This window comes from Sus scrofa, chromosome 15 (assembly GCF_054392235.1).
Source record: "Sus scrofa isolate SSC_HxYL_T2T_F1_AM1 chromosome 15, Sscrofa_HxYL_maternal_Yorkshire_Landrace_v2.0, whole genome shotgun sequence".
Classification (NCBI taxonomy): domain Eukaryota; kingdom Metazoa; phylum Chordata; class Mammalia; order Artiodactyla; family Suidae; genus Sus; species Sus scrofa.
The window spans coordinates 119815660-119833213 of record NC_139397.1 but is presented as its reverse complement, the minus strand read 5'-3'; the positions used below and the strand labels follow the sequence as shown (position 1 = coordinate 119833213).

At 41.9% G+C, this 17554-nt stretch overlaps 1 protein-coding gene across 15 annotated transcripts in view; it reads right to left on the bottom strand.

Annotated features, from left to right (window-relative positions):
* Positions 1–17554, bottom strand: part of CDK15 (cyclin dependent kinase 15) — a 105298-nt gene that overhangs the window by 49266 nt on the left and 38478 nt on the right. For 14 of the 15 annotated variants that reach the window (XR_002339420.2, XR_014828895.1, XR_014828894.1 and 11 more), the window contains 2 exons: positions 13885–14008; positions 12020–12140 (listed from right to left, as the gene is read on the bottom strand). The exons of the other annotated variant lie outside the window; for it this stretch is intronic. Coding sequence is in view for 9 of the 14 variants with exons in the window: in XM_084998373.1 (XP_084854499.1) it covers positions 12020–12140; positions 13885–14008 (245 nt within the window). In the remaining 5 variants the exon portion in view is untranslated. The remainder of the gene's footprint in view (positions 1–12019; positions 12141–13884; positions 14009–17554) is intronic. 15 annotated transcript variants of the gene reach the window in all.

Here is a 17554-nt window from a genome sequence, read left to right as displayed (position 1 = left end):
TTATTTATTTATTTATTTATTTTGAGATTTCTGTTTTTTTTTAAAATTTCTGTGCAACACATCGAATTAAGTGTTGGAACCTAAACATTTTAGTTTTAGCGCAAATGCTTTAGGCACTACCAGTGTCCCACGCCATCACCCCTTTCCAGAGAAATCCATTTAAAAGCAATTTCATATTTAATTTCTCTAAATTTCTTAGAATTAACATAAAAATCACAACTCTAAAAGTAGCCCCAGAATCAGCGTGTCAGGGTTGCATTCCACCTGTTTTTCTAGAGTTCTCTTGTGGTGCACACAGTGCGTTAAAGATCTGGTGTTGTCACTGCAGTGGCTTGGGTTTTGCTGCTGTGGTGAGGATTAGATCACTGGCCTGGTGAACTTTCACTTGCTGGGGGTGTCGTCAGGACAAAAAAATTCAACATTTGGTCGTGTCTGGTCTGGCCTGGTCTGGTCTGGTCTGGTTGTGTCTGGTTGTGTCTGGTCTGGTCTGGTCTGGTCATGTCTTGTCTGGTCTGGTCTGATCTGGTCTGGTGGTATCTGGTCCTGTCTGGTCGTGTCTGGTTGTGTCTGGTCTGGCCTAGTCATGTCATGTCTGGTCTGGTCTGATCTGGTCCTGTCTGGTCTGGTCTTGTCTGGTCATGTCTTGTCTGGTCTGGTCTGATCTGGTCTGGTGGTATCTGGTCCTGTCTGGTTGTGTCTGGTCGTGTCTGGTCTGGCCTAGTCATGTCATGTCTGGTCTGGTCTGATCTGGTCCTGTCTGGTCTGGTCTTGTCTGGTCATGTCTTGTCTGGTCTGGTCTGATCTGGTCTGGTGGTATCTGGTCCTGTCTGGTTGTGTCTGGTCGTGTCTGGTCTGGCCTAGTCATGTCATGTCTGGTCTGGTCTGATCTGGTCCTGTCTGGTCTGGTCTGGTCTGGTCATGTCTTGTCTGGTCTGGTCTGGTGGTGTCTGGTCCTGTCTGGTCCTGTCTGGTCTGGTCTGGTGTCGTCATGTCTGGTTGTGTCTGGTCGTGTCTGGTCTGGCCTGGTCATGTCATGTCTGGTCTGGTCTGGCCTGGTCATGTCTTGTCTGGTCTGGTCTGGTGGTGTCTGGTCCTGTCTGGTCCTGTCTGGTCTGGTCTGGTGTCGTCATGTCTGGTTGTGTCTGGTCGTGTCTGGTCTGGCCTGGTCATGTCATGTCTGGTCTGGTCTGGTCTGGTCATGTCTTGTCTGGTCTGGTCTGGTCCAGTCATTTATGGTCTGGTTGGTCTGGTCTGGTCAGGTCTGGTCCGGTCATGCCTGTCATGTCCGGTCTTATCTGGTCTGATCCGTTCTGATCCAGTCTGGTCCTGTCTGATCCAGTCGTTTCTGGTCTATTCCATCTGGTCCGGTCATATCTGGTCTGATCCGGTCTGGTCCAGTAGGTTTTTCCTTTTAAACAATGGGTCGTCTTTATTCCCAATTATTAAAAAGCTAATTTGGATATAATGGCTGTCACATTTTCTTTTTACTGATTTTTTATGTACAAGAGTCATCTTGATATATGATACAAGTATTCTGATCAGACGAATGTGACTTAAAAATCTGGCAAATAGGAGTTCCTGCTGTGGCACAGTAGAGATGAATCCAACTAGGAACCATGAGGTTGTGGGTTCAATCCCTGGCCTCACTCAGTGGATTAAGGATCTGGCATTGCCGTGAGCTGTAGTTGCAGACGCTGCTCAGATCTGGTGTTGCTGTGGCTGGCAGCTATAGCTCCTAAAGGACTCCTAGCTTGGAAACCTCCATGTGCTGCAGCTGCGGCCCTAAAAAGCAGGGGAAAAAAAAAAAAACTTGGTAAATAGTATCTTCAAGGGAATTTTAAAAATTATTGTCATGTTAATTAAGCCTCCTTATTAGCTTGTGTTTAAGTATTCATGTTCTTTTTGCTTCTCGTCTTTAAAACAACAGATACAAAAGGTACAAGTAAAACATGTGGAAAATAATAAAAGTAAAAGAAAACTGTCAAATGTTTAAAAAGAATATTCTGGTTGTAAGCAATGGTAAAGTGTGAGATAAGACAGGAGAAACACCGAGGCGGGTGAATACCATCAAAGGGTCTCTACCCACCTCCCCTCATGCCTTCTCTAAGTGTCTTTGGAAGGTCTCAAACCACTTCATTTTGAAGTGAAAAAAATACACACACATATATATATACATACACACATATATATTTATGCATCTATGTGTATACAAATTATTTATTCACTGATACAAAACAGAAATGGAAATGTACTGGTTTTTGGTTTGTTTGTTTTTTGTCTTTTTTTTTTTTTGGTCTTTTCTAGGGCCACACCACAGCATATGGAGGTTCCCAGGCCAGGGGTCTAATTGGAGCTGTAGCCTCCAGCCTATACCACAGCCACAGCAACATGGGATCCGAGCCACGTCTGTGACCTATTCCACACAGCTCATGGCAACACCAGATCCTCAACTCACTGAGTGAGGCCAGGGATAGAACCCGCAGCCTCATGGTTCCTAGTTGGATTTGTTAACCACTGCGCCACGACGGGAACTCCTATACTGGTTTTTGAAAACTTGTACCCTAACACCTTCCAGAAACCCCATGGGCTCACAAGTCACTAGAAGGCCTGATGGCATTTTATACAAGGTTCCAACCATAGGCATTGCTAGGTTTAAACCTGCAGTCCACTCTTCCCCCTCCCCTCAGAAGGCTTTCATCACCTAAAAAAAAGTGTGTTGCCTTTTCCTGTCCTTTCATACTGGTGGCTGTGGGGATCTGAGAAGGAAGTCCTTTCTGTGTCACAATTTCTTAGTGTCCATCTTCTACACCACTAGGACAATGTACAGAATTATGTAAAATATATTGGAGAAAGCTGGACATTAAGGCCATCATGCAAGTACTACAAAGTAACACAAGATGCTGGTATTAAGGAATAAAATGCTAATATTTGGTTAAAATTCCCATTTGCATTTGTATGGTTGGTGCCATACAGGCATTCTCTTGAGTCTTCCTTTTTTTTGGCTGCCCCGGGACATATGGGGTTTGGGCCAGGGATCAGATCCAAACTGCAGTCTCCACCTCAGCTGCAGCTGTGGTTATGCGGGATCCTTAACCCATTGTGCTGGGCCAGGGATTGAACCTGCGTCCCAGCACTCCCAAGCTGCTGCCGATCCCGTTGTGCCACAGAGGAAACTCTGAGTCTTCGTTTTTAAGCTTCATTCAGGGGCAGGTTAAAACCTTCCTCACCTAACAATGTAGAGTCTAAGGATTTATACACAGAGAGTGTGTGTGTGCACGCGTGGGCATGCACGCACACATTCATGTGTGTGCACACATGCAAAGCACTTAGAACACTTACAAGACAAACAAAATCCCTAAATCAATTACATTTCAGCACCTGGGATATCTATAAGTACCATAAATATCTGCATCAGAAAGAAAAAAGTCTTTGCACTCTAAGTTTGAAAGAAGAAAGATGTTTTTTAGGCGTAAGCATCATTTTTTAAAAAACTACATGTTTCATCTTCCTATTTATTTCATTTACTCTTTGGAACTGTTTTTTGTTTGCTTTGTAAACAGGTCATGTGGCTTTTATATTTTTTATTTGCTTCTTAACCAGGTTGTGTGGCCATCATCTATTTTGCCCACCCCAGACTAGCCTTAAAGCAAACACTTGAAATATTCTGAACATTTAAGTCCAGATAGGGAACCAGCTCCTATTTCCTTTTATTCCTCTGTTTTGTTCTTAAATCTTCATCCTGTGGCTCTTCTTACTCTACTTATCTTTAGGCTTCTCAGAGGATTTCTGCTCTTTGGAGATACCCTTGGGGCAGCCCATGTAGATGAAGGGGAGCTTCACAAGCAGAGGGAAAAAAAGACCTGGTGACATCAAACAGTGACTCCTTCCAGAAGGGAGAGATGCACCACTTGGTCATTTTATTGCTCCAACTGTGGTTCTTCAGTCAAGTGAGAGGAAACAGCTTACATGTTTTCTGCTTTTTCTGGCTCTCTTCCTAGCCTTTTCTCTATTCTGAGCATGAACAAATTCCTCCATAAGAGAGGAAAAGATTCATCAAATCCCTCAGGCAATCTCTGGAGAAATAAACCATCTCAGGAGTTTTAGGTTTGGGGAGGTGCAGGGAGTATATAGGAACGTCGTTGGGAGGCGTCAATCAGTATTTCATTTTTCACTGTTAAAGTTAATTTAGAACAATAAGATACATGGCAGTGATCGAGATTTCCATTTGCTTTTCCCTGGGCCCCCCCCCTTTTTTTTTTTTTTTAGGGTCACACTAGTGGCATAGGGAGGTTCCCAGGCTAGGGGTCGAATCAGAGCTATAGCTGGCCACAGCCACAAGCACAGCAACACGAGATCTGAGCTGTGTCTGCGACCTACACCATAGTTCACAGCAACGCCGGATCCTCAACCCACTAAGCCATGCCAGGGATTGAACCTGTGTCTGCATGGATACTAGTCGGGTTCGTTAAACACTGAGCCACGATGGGAACTCCTTCCCTGGGCCCCTCTTAATATTTGGAAGTTTGCAGCAAAAAATCTGACCATGAGGAACATCTCAGGCAGTGACAATTTTCCATAGTCCTAAATCCAGCAGCTGCTGGCATTAGTTTTAAGAGAACTTACCAACCGAATAAATCCTTCTTTAAAACCCAGCCAACCACATCGTGGATGAACCTTGAAAACATTACACGAAGTGAAAATAAGCCACACATGGAAGGACAAATACTGTATGGCTTCGCTAATAGGAGAGATCACTAGAGTGGTCAAAGTCGTAGAGACAAAGTGGAATAGTGGTTACCAGGGGCTGAGGGGAGGGAGTAATGGGGAGAGACTGTTTCATGGGTACAGAGATTCATTTTGGGATGATGAAAAGTTCTGGAGATGGAGGGTGGTTGTACTTGATGCCACGCAGCTGTACATTTGAAAATAGCTAAAATGGTAAATTTTAGGTTATACATATTTAACACAGTACCAAGAAGGTACAAACGAAAATAAAAAACAGGTAAAACTGCATCACAACGAAGGTCAAGAAAAAAATTCTTTAAAATATCCAGAGAAAATGAGAAATCACATGAAAGAGAGAGAGACAGTAAGGCTAAAAGCAAAATTCTCTGCAATTAGGCTAAAAGCAATCTTCACAAGAGCAGCAATGGAAGACAAAGCGGGAAAACAATAGTGCCAGAGTTCTGAGGGAAAATCACTGTCAACCTAGAATCATATCCACAGCAAGACTGACGACCTTTCAAAGATGAGAGCTTATCTTAAGAAACAAAAACAAGAGTTTGCCACCAACAGGTTGACACTAAAGAAAGTTCTCAAAGATTTACATCAAAAGAAAGGAAAATTATTCCTAAAGCATGATTGAAAGTGCACGAAGGCATGATGAATATTTTCAAATTTATTTGCACTTAATGAAAATAGCTTCAAAGTATATACAGCAAAAATGCATAGAACTCCGACAAATCTACAACATGCTGAACAATTTCTATACATCTTTCACTGATAGTTTAAACAGACAAAAATTATATAAATAAGATGTGACTAACACAACGAACAACCTTGCAGTTTTGACCATATGTAAAAACCTGTTCAACAATTCAAGAATACACATTCTTCTCAAACATACAGGAAATAACTACAAACACTGATCATGCACTGGGCCAGTGCTTCTTACAAAGTCAGTGCTACTTCACTATCTTTGGTGAAACACCGGATGTTTCTCAATTTTTTGCTAACTTTTAAATTGAAGTATAGTTATTACAAAATATTGAATATTGAATATAGTTCCCTAAAGTAGATCCTCGTTGTTTATTTTATATATAGGAATGTGTATATGTTAATTCCAACCTCCTAATTTATCCCTCCCCTTCTTTTCCCTTTGGTTACCATAAATTTGTTTTCTGTGTCTGTGAAGTTAATTCTGCTAACCTTTAATTTTGAAATAATTTTAAATTTAAAGTTGCAAGAATAGTAAGAAGACCTCTTTTACATCCTTCAAACAAGTTCACCAATTGCCAACATCTTGCCTCTTTGGTTTTATCATCCATCTATCTATCTATCTATCTATCTATCTATCTATCTATCTATCTATCTATCTATCTATCTATCTATCTATCTATCATCTTTTCTGAAGTAGTGGAGGGTGAGTTGCAGATACCATGACTTCACCCTTAAATACTTCCATATATGTTTTCTAAGAACAAAAGCATTCTTGACATAACAGTGCAATTATCAAAATCAGGAAATTTAATATTGATCCAATAGCACCCTCTAATCTGCAGTCCACATGTAAATTCCATCCATTATCCTAGTGTTCTTTAGCTCCATCTCCCTGGGAATCCAATCTAGCACCAGGCATTGTGTTTAGCTGGAATGTCTCTTTAGTCTCTCTCTCTCTCTTTCTTTTTTTAAGGGCTGCTGCACCTGTGGCATATGGAAGTTCCCAGGCTAGGGGTCAAATCAGAGCTATAGCTGCCAGCCTGCACCACAGCCACAGCAACACCAGACCTGAGCCTCATCTGCGACCTACACCACAGCTCACGGCAACGCCAGATCCTTAACCCACTGAGCGAGGCCAGGGATCAATCCGCATCCTCATGGATACTAGTCAAGTTCATTAACCACTGAGCCACGATGGGAACTCCCAGTCTCTTTTAATCTAGAATGTTTCCTCAGTTTTTCTTTGCTTCTCCCCCCCCCCGCCCCCGCCCCGGCCCTCATCAAGCCATTTTACTGAGGGGCTTTGGGGAGGACAATGAGACTGATGTCTCTCTCCCAGCCAGAATCTCCCCAGCTTTACGATCACTGAAAGGCAGTTTTTCTTTGCTTTTAAAACCTTCACTCTGTAAGGGAACAGAAAATGCCATCCCCAAATATGTCACTCTGGCATAAGGATTATTATGAGCTGAGGGCAACTGAGAAAAAGCAAACACAAGGATGAGCTCTTTGCCCTCCACATCTGCCGGAGAGGAAGGCATAAGGTCCCTTGTGAAAGCATCCCTCACCCCCTTCCCAACTCAGGAGGGGAGACCAACCTTATCCCTAGATATAGAAATGGCACCAAGAAGAATGTACTTAAACAAACCTGGCTAAGTAACCCTTGTCTACATGCAGGTCCTCCATATACATATTAACCTTTCCCACTTAGCATCCCTAAAGAGTCCGGAAACCCCTTTCCTTTGTTTTGTTACTTCTCTACAAGTGTATTGTTCTTTGTCAGAACTGGATAAAAAGCCTTCAAACCTAGCTATTTCTTTGGGGATTTGCTCTTCTTTTTATGAAGCTACTTCCCCTGTGTCACATAAAACTTTTAACATAAAAAATGTGTATGCCTTCCTCTGGTTGATCTGTCTTTTGTTAATTTGTTTCACAGATCCATCCATCTCAGAGGACATAGGAAATTTTTTTCCTCCCCTCCAACTTCTTAAAGAGTACAGTCTAGTTACATTGTAGAATGTTCCTCAAGCTGAGTTTATCTGATGCTTCCTTAGATTGATTCAGGTTATGCTTTTTTTTTTTTTTTAGGAAAACCACAGATGTGATACTGGCTCCTCGGTGCATCATATTAGGAAGCACATGAGGTCAGACAGCCCCCCCCCCCTTTTTAGGGCCACGCCCATGGCATATGTAAGTTCCCAGGCTAAGGGGCCAATCAGAGCTGCAGCTGTCAGCCTACACCACAGCCACAGCGACATCAGATCTGAGCTGCATCTTTGGGCTACACCACAGCTCACAGCAACACTGGATCCTTAACCCACTGAATGGGGCCAGGGATTGAACCTGCATCCTCATGGATACTAGTCAGGTTCTTAATCTGCTGCACCACAGTGGGAACTGCCAAACAGTCTCATTTTTAATAAAACTAATCACTTGGTTAAGATGATGTCTGCTAAATTCTCTATTATAAATTAGTATTTTTATTTTGCAATTAATATGAAATTTGTAGAGAGGTACTTTGAGACTATATAAACAAATTTTCATTCCTCATCAAACCTTCCTCTCTAGTTTAGCATTGAGAATTTGTGTTCCAACCATTTACTACTATATTGGAAAGCAGTGATTTTCTAATTCCATCATCGCTTCTCCAGTTATTAGTTGCCATTCTACTGTAAAAAGGAGCTTTCTTTCCTACCTGTCTTCCTCTGTCTCTTCAGTATGGACTTATGTCTTCTTATATTATTCAACGTTATAATACATTATTCTCATTATTTCCTAGGATGCTCAGAATGCATCAGCTTTGGCCACTGGGACTCTCTTCAAGGTGCTTCCCACATTCTATCGACATACTTCCATCATTTTTTGGGTCATTTTGTTAAAAATGTCTTGGCCTACCAAGATGTGCCTGGTTCTCATTACACGTGCCCTGCCCTAGCTTTAGAACTGCCCATTTCTCTAAAAAGTCCTAGTTCTCTTTTTTTTTTGCGTTTTTTTTGCTTTTTTTTTTTTTTTTTTTTTTTTTTTTTTGCTTTTTAGGGCCGCACCCTCGTCATGTGGGAGTTCCCAGGCTAGGGGTCTAATCAGAGCTACAGCTGCCAGCCTGCACCAGAGCCACAGCAATGCAGGATCCAAGCCACATCTGCAACCTACACCACAGTTCATGGCAACGCCGGATCCTTAACCCACTGAGCGAGGACAGGTATTGAACCTGAAATCTCATGGTTCCTAGTCAGATTGGTTTCTGCTGCACCATAATGGGAACTCCCTAGTTCTTTTTAGTAGGGAATGGTATGAAGAAGTCAATATCTGAGTAGCAAACCAATACATATAAAATACAATAATAAATTTCATTTTAAAAACATGTACCCAACAGAATCAAACACAAATCCTCTCTGAGAGAACACACCTCATTCAAGCCCTCAAAAAAAAAAAAAAAAAATCCACAAATAAAATTCCAAGGAGAATTAGCATATCATTGTCAAAAACAGCTAATCATGCATGGAAAAAAATTACCATATGCAAGAACCAAAAGAAACAATACACAACAGAAAAGCACCTAACAAGAACTTTTACCCAAATATGTCAGGGCTTAGAGAGAAAATTATAAAACTTTTCAAAAAGGCATTAAAGATGAACAGATGGAGAAATATACTGTGCATAAAAGCTGGAAGACAATATTACAAAGGTGTTAATTATACTAAAAGTGATCTATAATTTAAATGTAATTCCAGTGAAAATCCTGCTAGACTTTTTCATGAAACCTGAAACACTGAATGTAAAATTTATATGGAGAATCAAAGGGGAAAAATAGCCAGCACCACTTCTGAGGAAGAAGATGAAGTAAGTGGTGAGATGTTTCTAGCAAATATCAAGTATTATGATAAAGCTATAGAAATATAGTACAGTGGGACACTGCTATAGGGACAGATAAATTGACCCCAGTGGAACAGAGTAAGAGAGCCCAGAAACAGACCTATTCATTTATAGAAACCTGATATATGAGAGATCTGGCATGGCAGATCACTAAAGAAACTGGGTAAGAAAATCGATTAGCATAAAAAAGTCAATTTCCAATGTATTAATGATTTAAAGTGAAAGGAAAAATTTTACAAGTTTTAAAAGAATATAATGGATAAAATCATTCTGACCTCAGGCTGAGAAGGATTTTTTAAACAAGAAACAAAAGAGCTAACCATAAAGGAAAAGACTGATAAGGTCAGCAATACTAAACTTAAGAACTTTTAGGAGTTCCCATCGTGGCTCAGCAGAAAGGAATCTGGCTAGGATCCATGAGGACGCAGGTTCAATCCCTGGCCTCCCTCAGTGGGTTAAGGATCCGGCATTGCCATGAGCTATGGTGTAGGTCGCAGACAAGGCTCAGATCCTCAGTTGCTGTGGCTGTGGTGTAGACCAGGAGCTACAGCTCTGGTTCATCCCCTAGCTTGGGAACCTCCCTATGCCATGGGTGTGGCCCTAAAAAGACAAAAAAAAAAAACAAAAAAAAAAACAAAAAAAAACAAACAAAAAAAACCCAAAAACCCAAAATGTTCATCCACAGAAAAGAAAGTGCATCCACCTAGATCAACACGGTTAAGTCTCAGAAACACACCGAGTGAAAAAAAAAAGCAAATCACAAGCGACTAAAAGTAATATAATACTGTTTTTATAAAAACTCAAAAGCAGGTAAAATAATGTTTTGAAAATACCTTAAAAATATAAAAAGCTGATTATAAAAAAAGGGTAAGGGAATGAAGTTCAGGGTAGAAGCCCCTCTGATGGCGGGGGTGGGGGTGCAGGCTGATGGGACAGCGGCCCAGGTGGTCGGGGAGTATCAATGATGTTCTGGCTGTTACACTGGGTAGAGGATTCACGGAGTTCCCTCTGCTACACTTCTTCATCTGCATCGGGCTTCTCAATCTTGACACTACTGACATTTCTGTCTGGATACACCTTTGTTCTGGGGGGCTGGCCTGTGCATTATAAGATATTTAGTAACATCCCTAGTCCCTACCTACGAGATGCCAGGAGCACTCTGCCCCCCGGCTGTGACAATAAACATGTCCAGACACTGCAAAGGTCCCTGGGAAGCAAAATTGATCCTGGCTGAGAATCACTGATGTACGTATTTACATATTTTGAATGTTTTAAACGTTCCGTAATAACACAAAGTTTTAAAGTGACGAGTAGAAGTTTTGCTGTCTGGGAAGCACAACTAGGAAGTGATCATTAAGAGCTGAGAAAGCCAGAGCCCGCTAAAGGCCTTTGAAGTGACAGTGCAGAGCAGTGAGAGCTGACAGTTTCAGGGGGGGTTTGACTAGTAGGTGATATTTCTAGAAATGGTACTGGGTATCAGGAAATCAATGACTCCAGATACACTGGAGGAAAATTCAACTTTTCTCAGTTCTTTGGGAAATCAAAAGCTTAGGTACCCATTTAGGTGGGTTTTTGGTTGTTGTTTTTGTTTGTTTATAGACAGGGCCTTCTGTTTAAATAACATCTTCTAAGGAAAGGAAAGAAGTCCATATATTTCATTACCTTTGAAGAGGTGGCTGTGGCTGCAAAGTCACTGTGCAAGTGACTGGGATATTTCCAGGAATCAGACCTGGATAACATAACACCTCTCCTCCAGGATGACAAGTGGCTGAGAGCCCACACTCACTCCCTGCACCCCATTAATCCAAGAGCCTCTCCAACAGTGCAGTTGTACTTGATAGCATCTACGTGGTTCCTACATCTGCACTATAGGCCCCCTTAGCCCCTCATGGGAAGAGTTTATTACAGTACTTTTTAAAACATAGAAACATAGATGCAAAGAGCATACATGGCTTTTTCAAGATAACATAGTCCAGAGTAATTGACTAGAAATAGAATTGGCATGAAAATCAGGCCTACAGAATCTTGGTACTTGAGTTTTTTCAGCAGGCAGATAGGCACGCATGTGTGTGTGAGTGTGTGTGTGTGTGTGTGTGTGCGTGCATGTGTGCATCTGTGGTTTGGGAGTATATGTATGTCTCTATGAGGACAAGGGAAAAATAAAGGATTGAAGAGAAGAGCTAGAAGGAGGGGTACTGGTAGAAATATAGGATCAAGAAGATGCCTTGGTGGAGTTCCCGTCCTGGTGCAGCAGTAATGAACCCAACTAGCATCCATGAGGATGCAGGTTCGATTCCTGGCCTCGCTCAGTGGGTTAAGGATCCAGTGTTGCAGTGAGCTGTGGTGTAGGTCGCAGATGCTGCTCGGATCCCATGTTGCTGTGTCTGTGGCATAGGCCAGCGGTTACAGCTCCGCTTGGACCCCTAACCTGGATACTTCCATATGCCATGGGTGCAGCCCTGAAAAGACCAAAAAAAAAAAAAAAAGAAGATGCCTTGGGCAAGACCTCTGTGAGTCTCAACTTCTTTAACTGCAAAAACTCATAGAATGATGGAAAAATTCAATGAGATACATATTGGAAAGTGCCTTATGTTTCTGTACACAATGTGACTGTCATTATTAGAATTATTATTTAAAATGTATTTAAAATATAAAATTAAGGAATATTCACAAATAGGATGACTCACATCTTCTTGGCATGAGCTCTTACCATATGTCCAGTTCAGAAGAATACTCAGTAGCTCCCAGCAGGGCATCAGGAGGGCGGTACCAGAGAGTCACAACTTCTGAAGAGTATGTCTGGCTGGGAATGGATTTGGCCCGAGCAAGACCTGACCAACAGGGGAGAGCACAGAACTCATTGTCCTGGGACCTCCTAGAGGGCCACAGAGATACATTTTGCCCAAAAGAGTCTAACTGGCAGAGTAAGCAACATTTAGAAAATAATGTACAGGGAGTTCCCTGGTGATCTAGTAGTTAGGATTTGGTGCTTTCACCTCTGTGGCCTGGGTTCAAACCCTGGTCTGAGAACTGAGATTTCATGTCAAGCTGCTGCATGCTGCAGCCAAAAAAAAAAAAAAAAAAAAGGCACAAACTTTGGTGCTTTTAATAGAGCTACTCAACTATCTGATTCTTGCGTACCTCTTTATCAAGTGACTTTCTCAAATTTTGGCCTATTTTGCAGCTAGATGTGATCTTTCTGGTAGCTAAGTATTGCAAGGCAACTAACTTTTTGCCTATGATATGTGAACTTCCAGATGGTGCACTTGACAGAGAGGTTAAGTATTGGTACCTCTTTTCCTTCCTCCAGGCTACAGTGAGAAGGAGGTGACAGTCACCCCGAAATATGGGTGATGCTGGATATAGGGATGCTGGAGCCACATGACAGAAGGAGAGGGGGCCAAGACACAATGAGGCCACCACAAAGCTCTTCTTAGGTCAGACCATTATGCAAGAGAAAGTTAAGCTTTGAGCACATGTACAACTCTGTAACTTGGGGTCTTTGCAACATCAATGAATGATCAGTCCATGACTAATAGGGCCACCCTCCATTTCTGAAGTCCAGGAATCCTCGGTTTAGCAGATAAAGGGTGGGGACTGTTCATCCACATTAGTTAGTTTGGTAGGACCTTAAATGAGTCATTCTGAAAATGACTCCTCTGCAAAACAAGAGGACTTTTGTCAGTGAACTATCTATCTCACGGAATCACATGACCTATAGCTGGAAAACACCTCATGAGATGAGTTTACTGTTGTGGGGAATTTGATAAATGAATGTCTGCTAAATGCTTGCTGAAGCTATAGCAGCCCCATTTCACATCTGCCAAACAGAGATGAGTGGTTCCTCAGCTTATACGAAACCAGTTTTTCAACAAAAATTTGCTGAGCACCTGCTATGGTGCCAGGCACTACGGATATAACATAAGCAGAAATGGATCCAGGCTGCCTTCATAATGCTTATTGTCTAATGGAGGAGACAAATTATCACATAAGTATATATGTGTGTCATATGTATAATAATAAACTGTGATAAGTGCTAAAATGGAAAGGTAGTGATACCCAGGGGATATCTGCATCACTTTGATGGGAATAAAAGCCTCAGGTGCTCAAAAATGTCTCATCTATATAAATACATAGGTGAGTGGGAACAGGTGTCCTGGGGCCTCCATTCCAGCAGGCATCCATCCCACAGTCTGGGATTAACCTCTTTCTCCTGCCATCTGGGATAACTTTGATCTAGTCTGATGGAATGTGTACATCCATCTAGATTTAGGAAACCCTACCAAGTTCATTTCCCAAAAACTACCGAGTTCACTCAAAATTGGCCGGGAGGTAGTAGGGGCGCCCACGTTTTAGGATCTGATTAGACTGAGGCTTGATGGGCTCCTAAAGATGCTACCAGTCTCACCCTATTTCTTGCCTCACTCTTCGTATATGGGGATTTGCTATCCTCACAAAGCATTAGGCTCCCCCGGCCCCACTTGTCAAAGGCCAGGCCTCCTCGATGCTTTAAACATGTACACACAAAGAGCATCATTGTTCACAGCCCAGAAAGAGACTCAGGGGGCGACTTACCAAAATCAGCCAGTTTGAGCTCTCCCAGGTGACTGATGAGTAAATTCTGAGGTTTCAGGTCCCTGTGAAGAACGTGTTGGTGGTGGATGTATGCCAGGCCCCGCAAAAGTTGAAACATGAAAAGCTGGAAGGAATGAACACCTTATCTAAGCAGATTTGAGCCACTATGTGTGGGTTTCTCCTCTAAATCAAAAACAGTCATCTGAAAGAGTATAGTAAAAGTGTCTCTTGAGAGACACACACACAAAAAAAAAAAAAAAAAAAAAGAAAAGAAAATGAAGACTTTACATTCAAAGAGGAGAAAAAGGACAAGGAAAGTCAAGTAAGTAGACCATGTCCTAAACAAAGGGATTCTGGCTTTTCCTGACATCTCGCTTCTTTGATACTGACGGAATTACCCTTCCTTAAAAATCTAAAGTTAAACTTTGAAGTTTCCTTTGGAACACTAGCTATTGATTTAGATGTGAAAGATTTAATTTTTTTTTCCCACTGATGAACTTGGCATACAAGATCAAAGTTGACCTGGAAATGATATTCGAAGGTTTACAACTGCTTAAGTTTTCCAGGCTCTCTGATATAAAAACCTTTTAAAAACAGAACACAGGGAGACCAGACTGGGAAATATATCCTGAGATGGTATTAGGAAATAAAGGAACCATTATCTTTTTAAACCTATTTTTAAAGTCTTAAGTTCAAAGTGAAAACAAGGGAAATATACGGTATAGATTCTGAGGGAAAAGATACCAAAATAAATTAGACCCCCCCCAAAAAAAAAATCAAAAGAGAGTAAGGAATAAATAGTAAGAGAAGTAAAAAAGTGGGGGGAGAGGGGTAACAACAGGAAAAATACATTCTGGGCCCACATGTTAAAATGTTGCATGTGGTTACAAGGCACAAAACCCAAAAGATCATTAGGTTCCCATCAATATAGAAGCTTAAAGAGAGAAAATAAGAATGCTTAGTATTCCAAGTGTCTGTCACCGTTTTCCAACGCAACTGGCAACTGAGAATTCAAACTCCAATATTAGTGTGTACAAAGACCCGTGCCAACTGAGAACATGTTTCAGAAGCTTTGAAAAGAATGGGCCAGCTGCGGCCTTCCTGGGGACCCAAGCAAAGTGGCAGGTGCAGGACTGTGCAGATAAATGTACTTCTTCCATCACCTCTTGGAGACTAGGAACTTCAGAGATGCTAGATCCTGGAAGGACCTAACAATGACTTAAAGACATTAGAGTCAAGTTGATGAGCATCATGGTCTGACGGCAGCAGGATCCTGGGGAGTTTACCTCCCACAGCTGTGACTGTGTAGGCTCCATGCAGATCCAACGTCAGAGTCCCAAGCCATTTAAGAAGGTTAAAATTGTCTTGAGACGCCTACTTCAAATGTTCATTGGTCTATGAGTCTTCCCAATGATTTCTCTTCCTGGTGCTTCAAACACACACACGGTATTCATTTTACCATTCATCACATCACTCAGCTGCCGAAGCACAAAGATCTATGTCAACATTCAAACATTCCTATCGGTTATAAACATAAATGGTCACAGAAAAGACAATATAAAGGACCAACTTAAATTCCAGGTAAAAGATGCCATCGTGAGTGCTTAAAAATAAGTTCTTTAGGAGTTCCCATTGCGGCTCAGCGGAAATGAACCTGACTAGTATCCATGAGGATGCAGGTTTGATCCCTGGACCCATTCAGTGGGTTAAGGACCCAGCATTGCTGCGAGCTACGATGGTGTAGGTCGCAGACACAGCTCGGATCTGGCATTGCTGTGGCTGTGGTGTAGGCCTGCAGTCTCATTTGACTCCCAGCCTGGGAACTTCCATAAGCTATACCTGCAGCCCTAAAAAAAATTTTTTTAATTAAAAAAAATTTTTTTTAAATTAGTTTTTCAATGTGATAGTACTAAGATAGAGACAGGTGACAGACAAAAGATAGATGGTGGCCAGCCAGGGACAGAGACAGGAGGAAAGGGAAAACAACATTTATTGAACACCCAGCACCTTTTGCAACCCTTAAAACAGCCCTGTGAGGAAGATGTGCTTGTCCCTGATTTATAGATAAGAAAAACAGCGCTCAAGGAAACATTAAAAGCATGTTTAGATGGCAAGGTGAAGAAACCTCCCCCTCTCCTGCCCCCCAACCAAGAGCCACAAATTTGCCTTTTTTCCTCTTTAAAAGGCAAACCAAAACAACAGAAAAACCACGTTTAGAAAGAGTCAGGGCAAGGTCTCAAATTCAGACCTGCCTGACACCACTCCACCATCCTGAGAAACCAGAGAAAAGACAGAAAATTAAACCCTAACTGGGCAGGAGAGAACTAGCTTGGCTGCCAAAACGTAACTTGCTCTAACCCTTTAAAATCTATTTTCTCCCATTTTTTTTTCTATTTTTGAATGGCACCATCATCCACCTAAATACTCAAAGCCAGAGAAAGCATAACTGACTCTTCCATCTCCTTTCGATTCTAAGTAATTAACTGCATATATGTCCATTTTTTCCACCGTCAATTCACATCTGCACCACTGCCATCCTCATCAGCCTCACCAGATACGAGCATTTAGACAATGACTGGAGGAAGTGAGAGTATGGGGTAGGAGTAGAAAAAAACAGGGAAGAGTAAGGTCAGGGGATGATAACATTTCAAAAAATAGTATTTTTCTCCTCCCAGTGCATTTGCCACAGTGTCATTACAGGCAGCTTTACTAAAAGGAAATCTGAATTTAGCACCTTGTTTAAAACCATTTAATGGCTCCTCATATGGAACAGCAAGACACAGCTGGGCCTTTCGAGCTTTGGCTCCTACTTACCTCTCAGGGCTCTTCTCTAACAATCCTCAACTCTGTTCATGCTAAACTCCGGCCTTATGAAACTATCTTCAGTTCCTGGAAGAGACCATACCCTCACCGGCCTCCCAGTATTTTCACTGCTGCCTCTACTGTGGGGAACTCCTCCCTATTCCTACACACTTTGACTAGATAACACCTTCCTTGGTGCTTTCATATACCCCTAAATAAATTCCACTATTTATTAGTGTATCGCTCACAAATCCACAAGGTCCTTGCTGTCAAGTATGATTTTCAGCTGTATTTCTGGTGCTTAGGACACTCTCAACCCTGCCCTCCTTGAAACAGTTTCTTGCCTTGACTTCCACAAAAATGTATTCTTCTGGATCCTCTACAATCCTAAAAGCTGCTTCCCTTTGTCCCTTGCTGTCCTGTTCCTCTTCTCATCCCTTGAAGGCAAAAGTTCTATCATAAGTTCTTTTCTCATTGCCTATTTGCTCTTTTGATCATCCATTCTCTTGTCTTTACCTACAAACTCCATGTGCCAATTGCCCTCAATCTCCATCGCCAACGTATATCTTTGTCCTGAGAACCAATCTCCTCTTCAGCTGCCTGCTGCCCATTTCCCTTCAGCTGTCCCACCTCAACAAGGAGCTCGTCATGTCTAAGACAGGACTCCTCCGCCTCCTCTCTAAATCAGCTTCCTTCCTTTTTGTGAATAAGCTCTAATTCTCCTGGTCAGCCACACTCAGAATCAGTCATGTTTGGTCTCGTCCTTTCCCTCCTCATGCCCTGTTCATCACCATGTTCTGGCTGAGCCCCCTTTTTTTGTTTTGTTTTTATCTATCACATCGTTTTCCATTTGTACCTACACTATCAT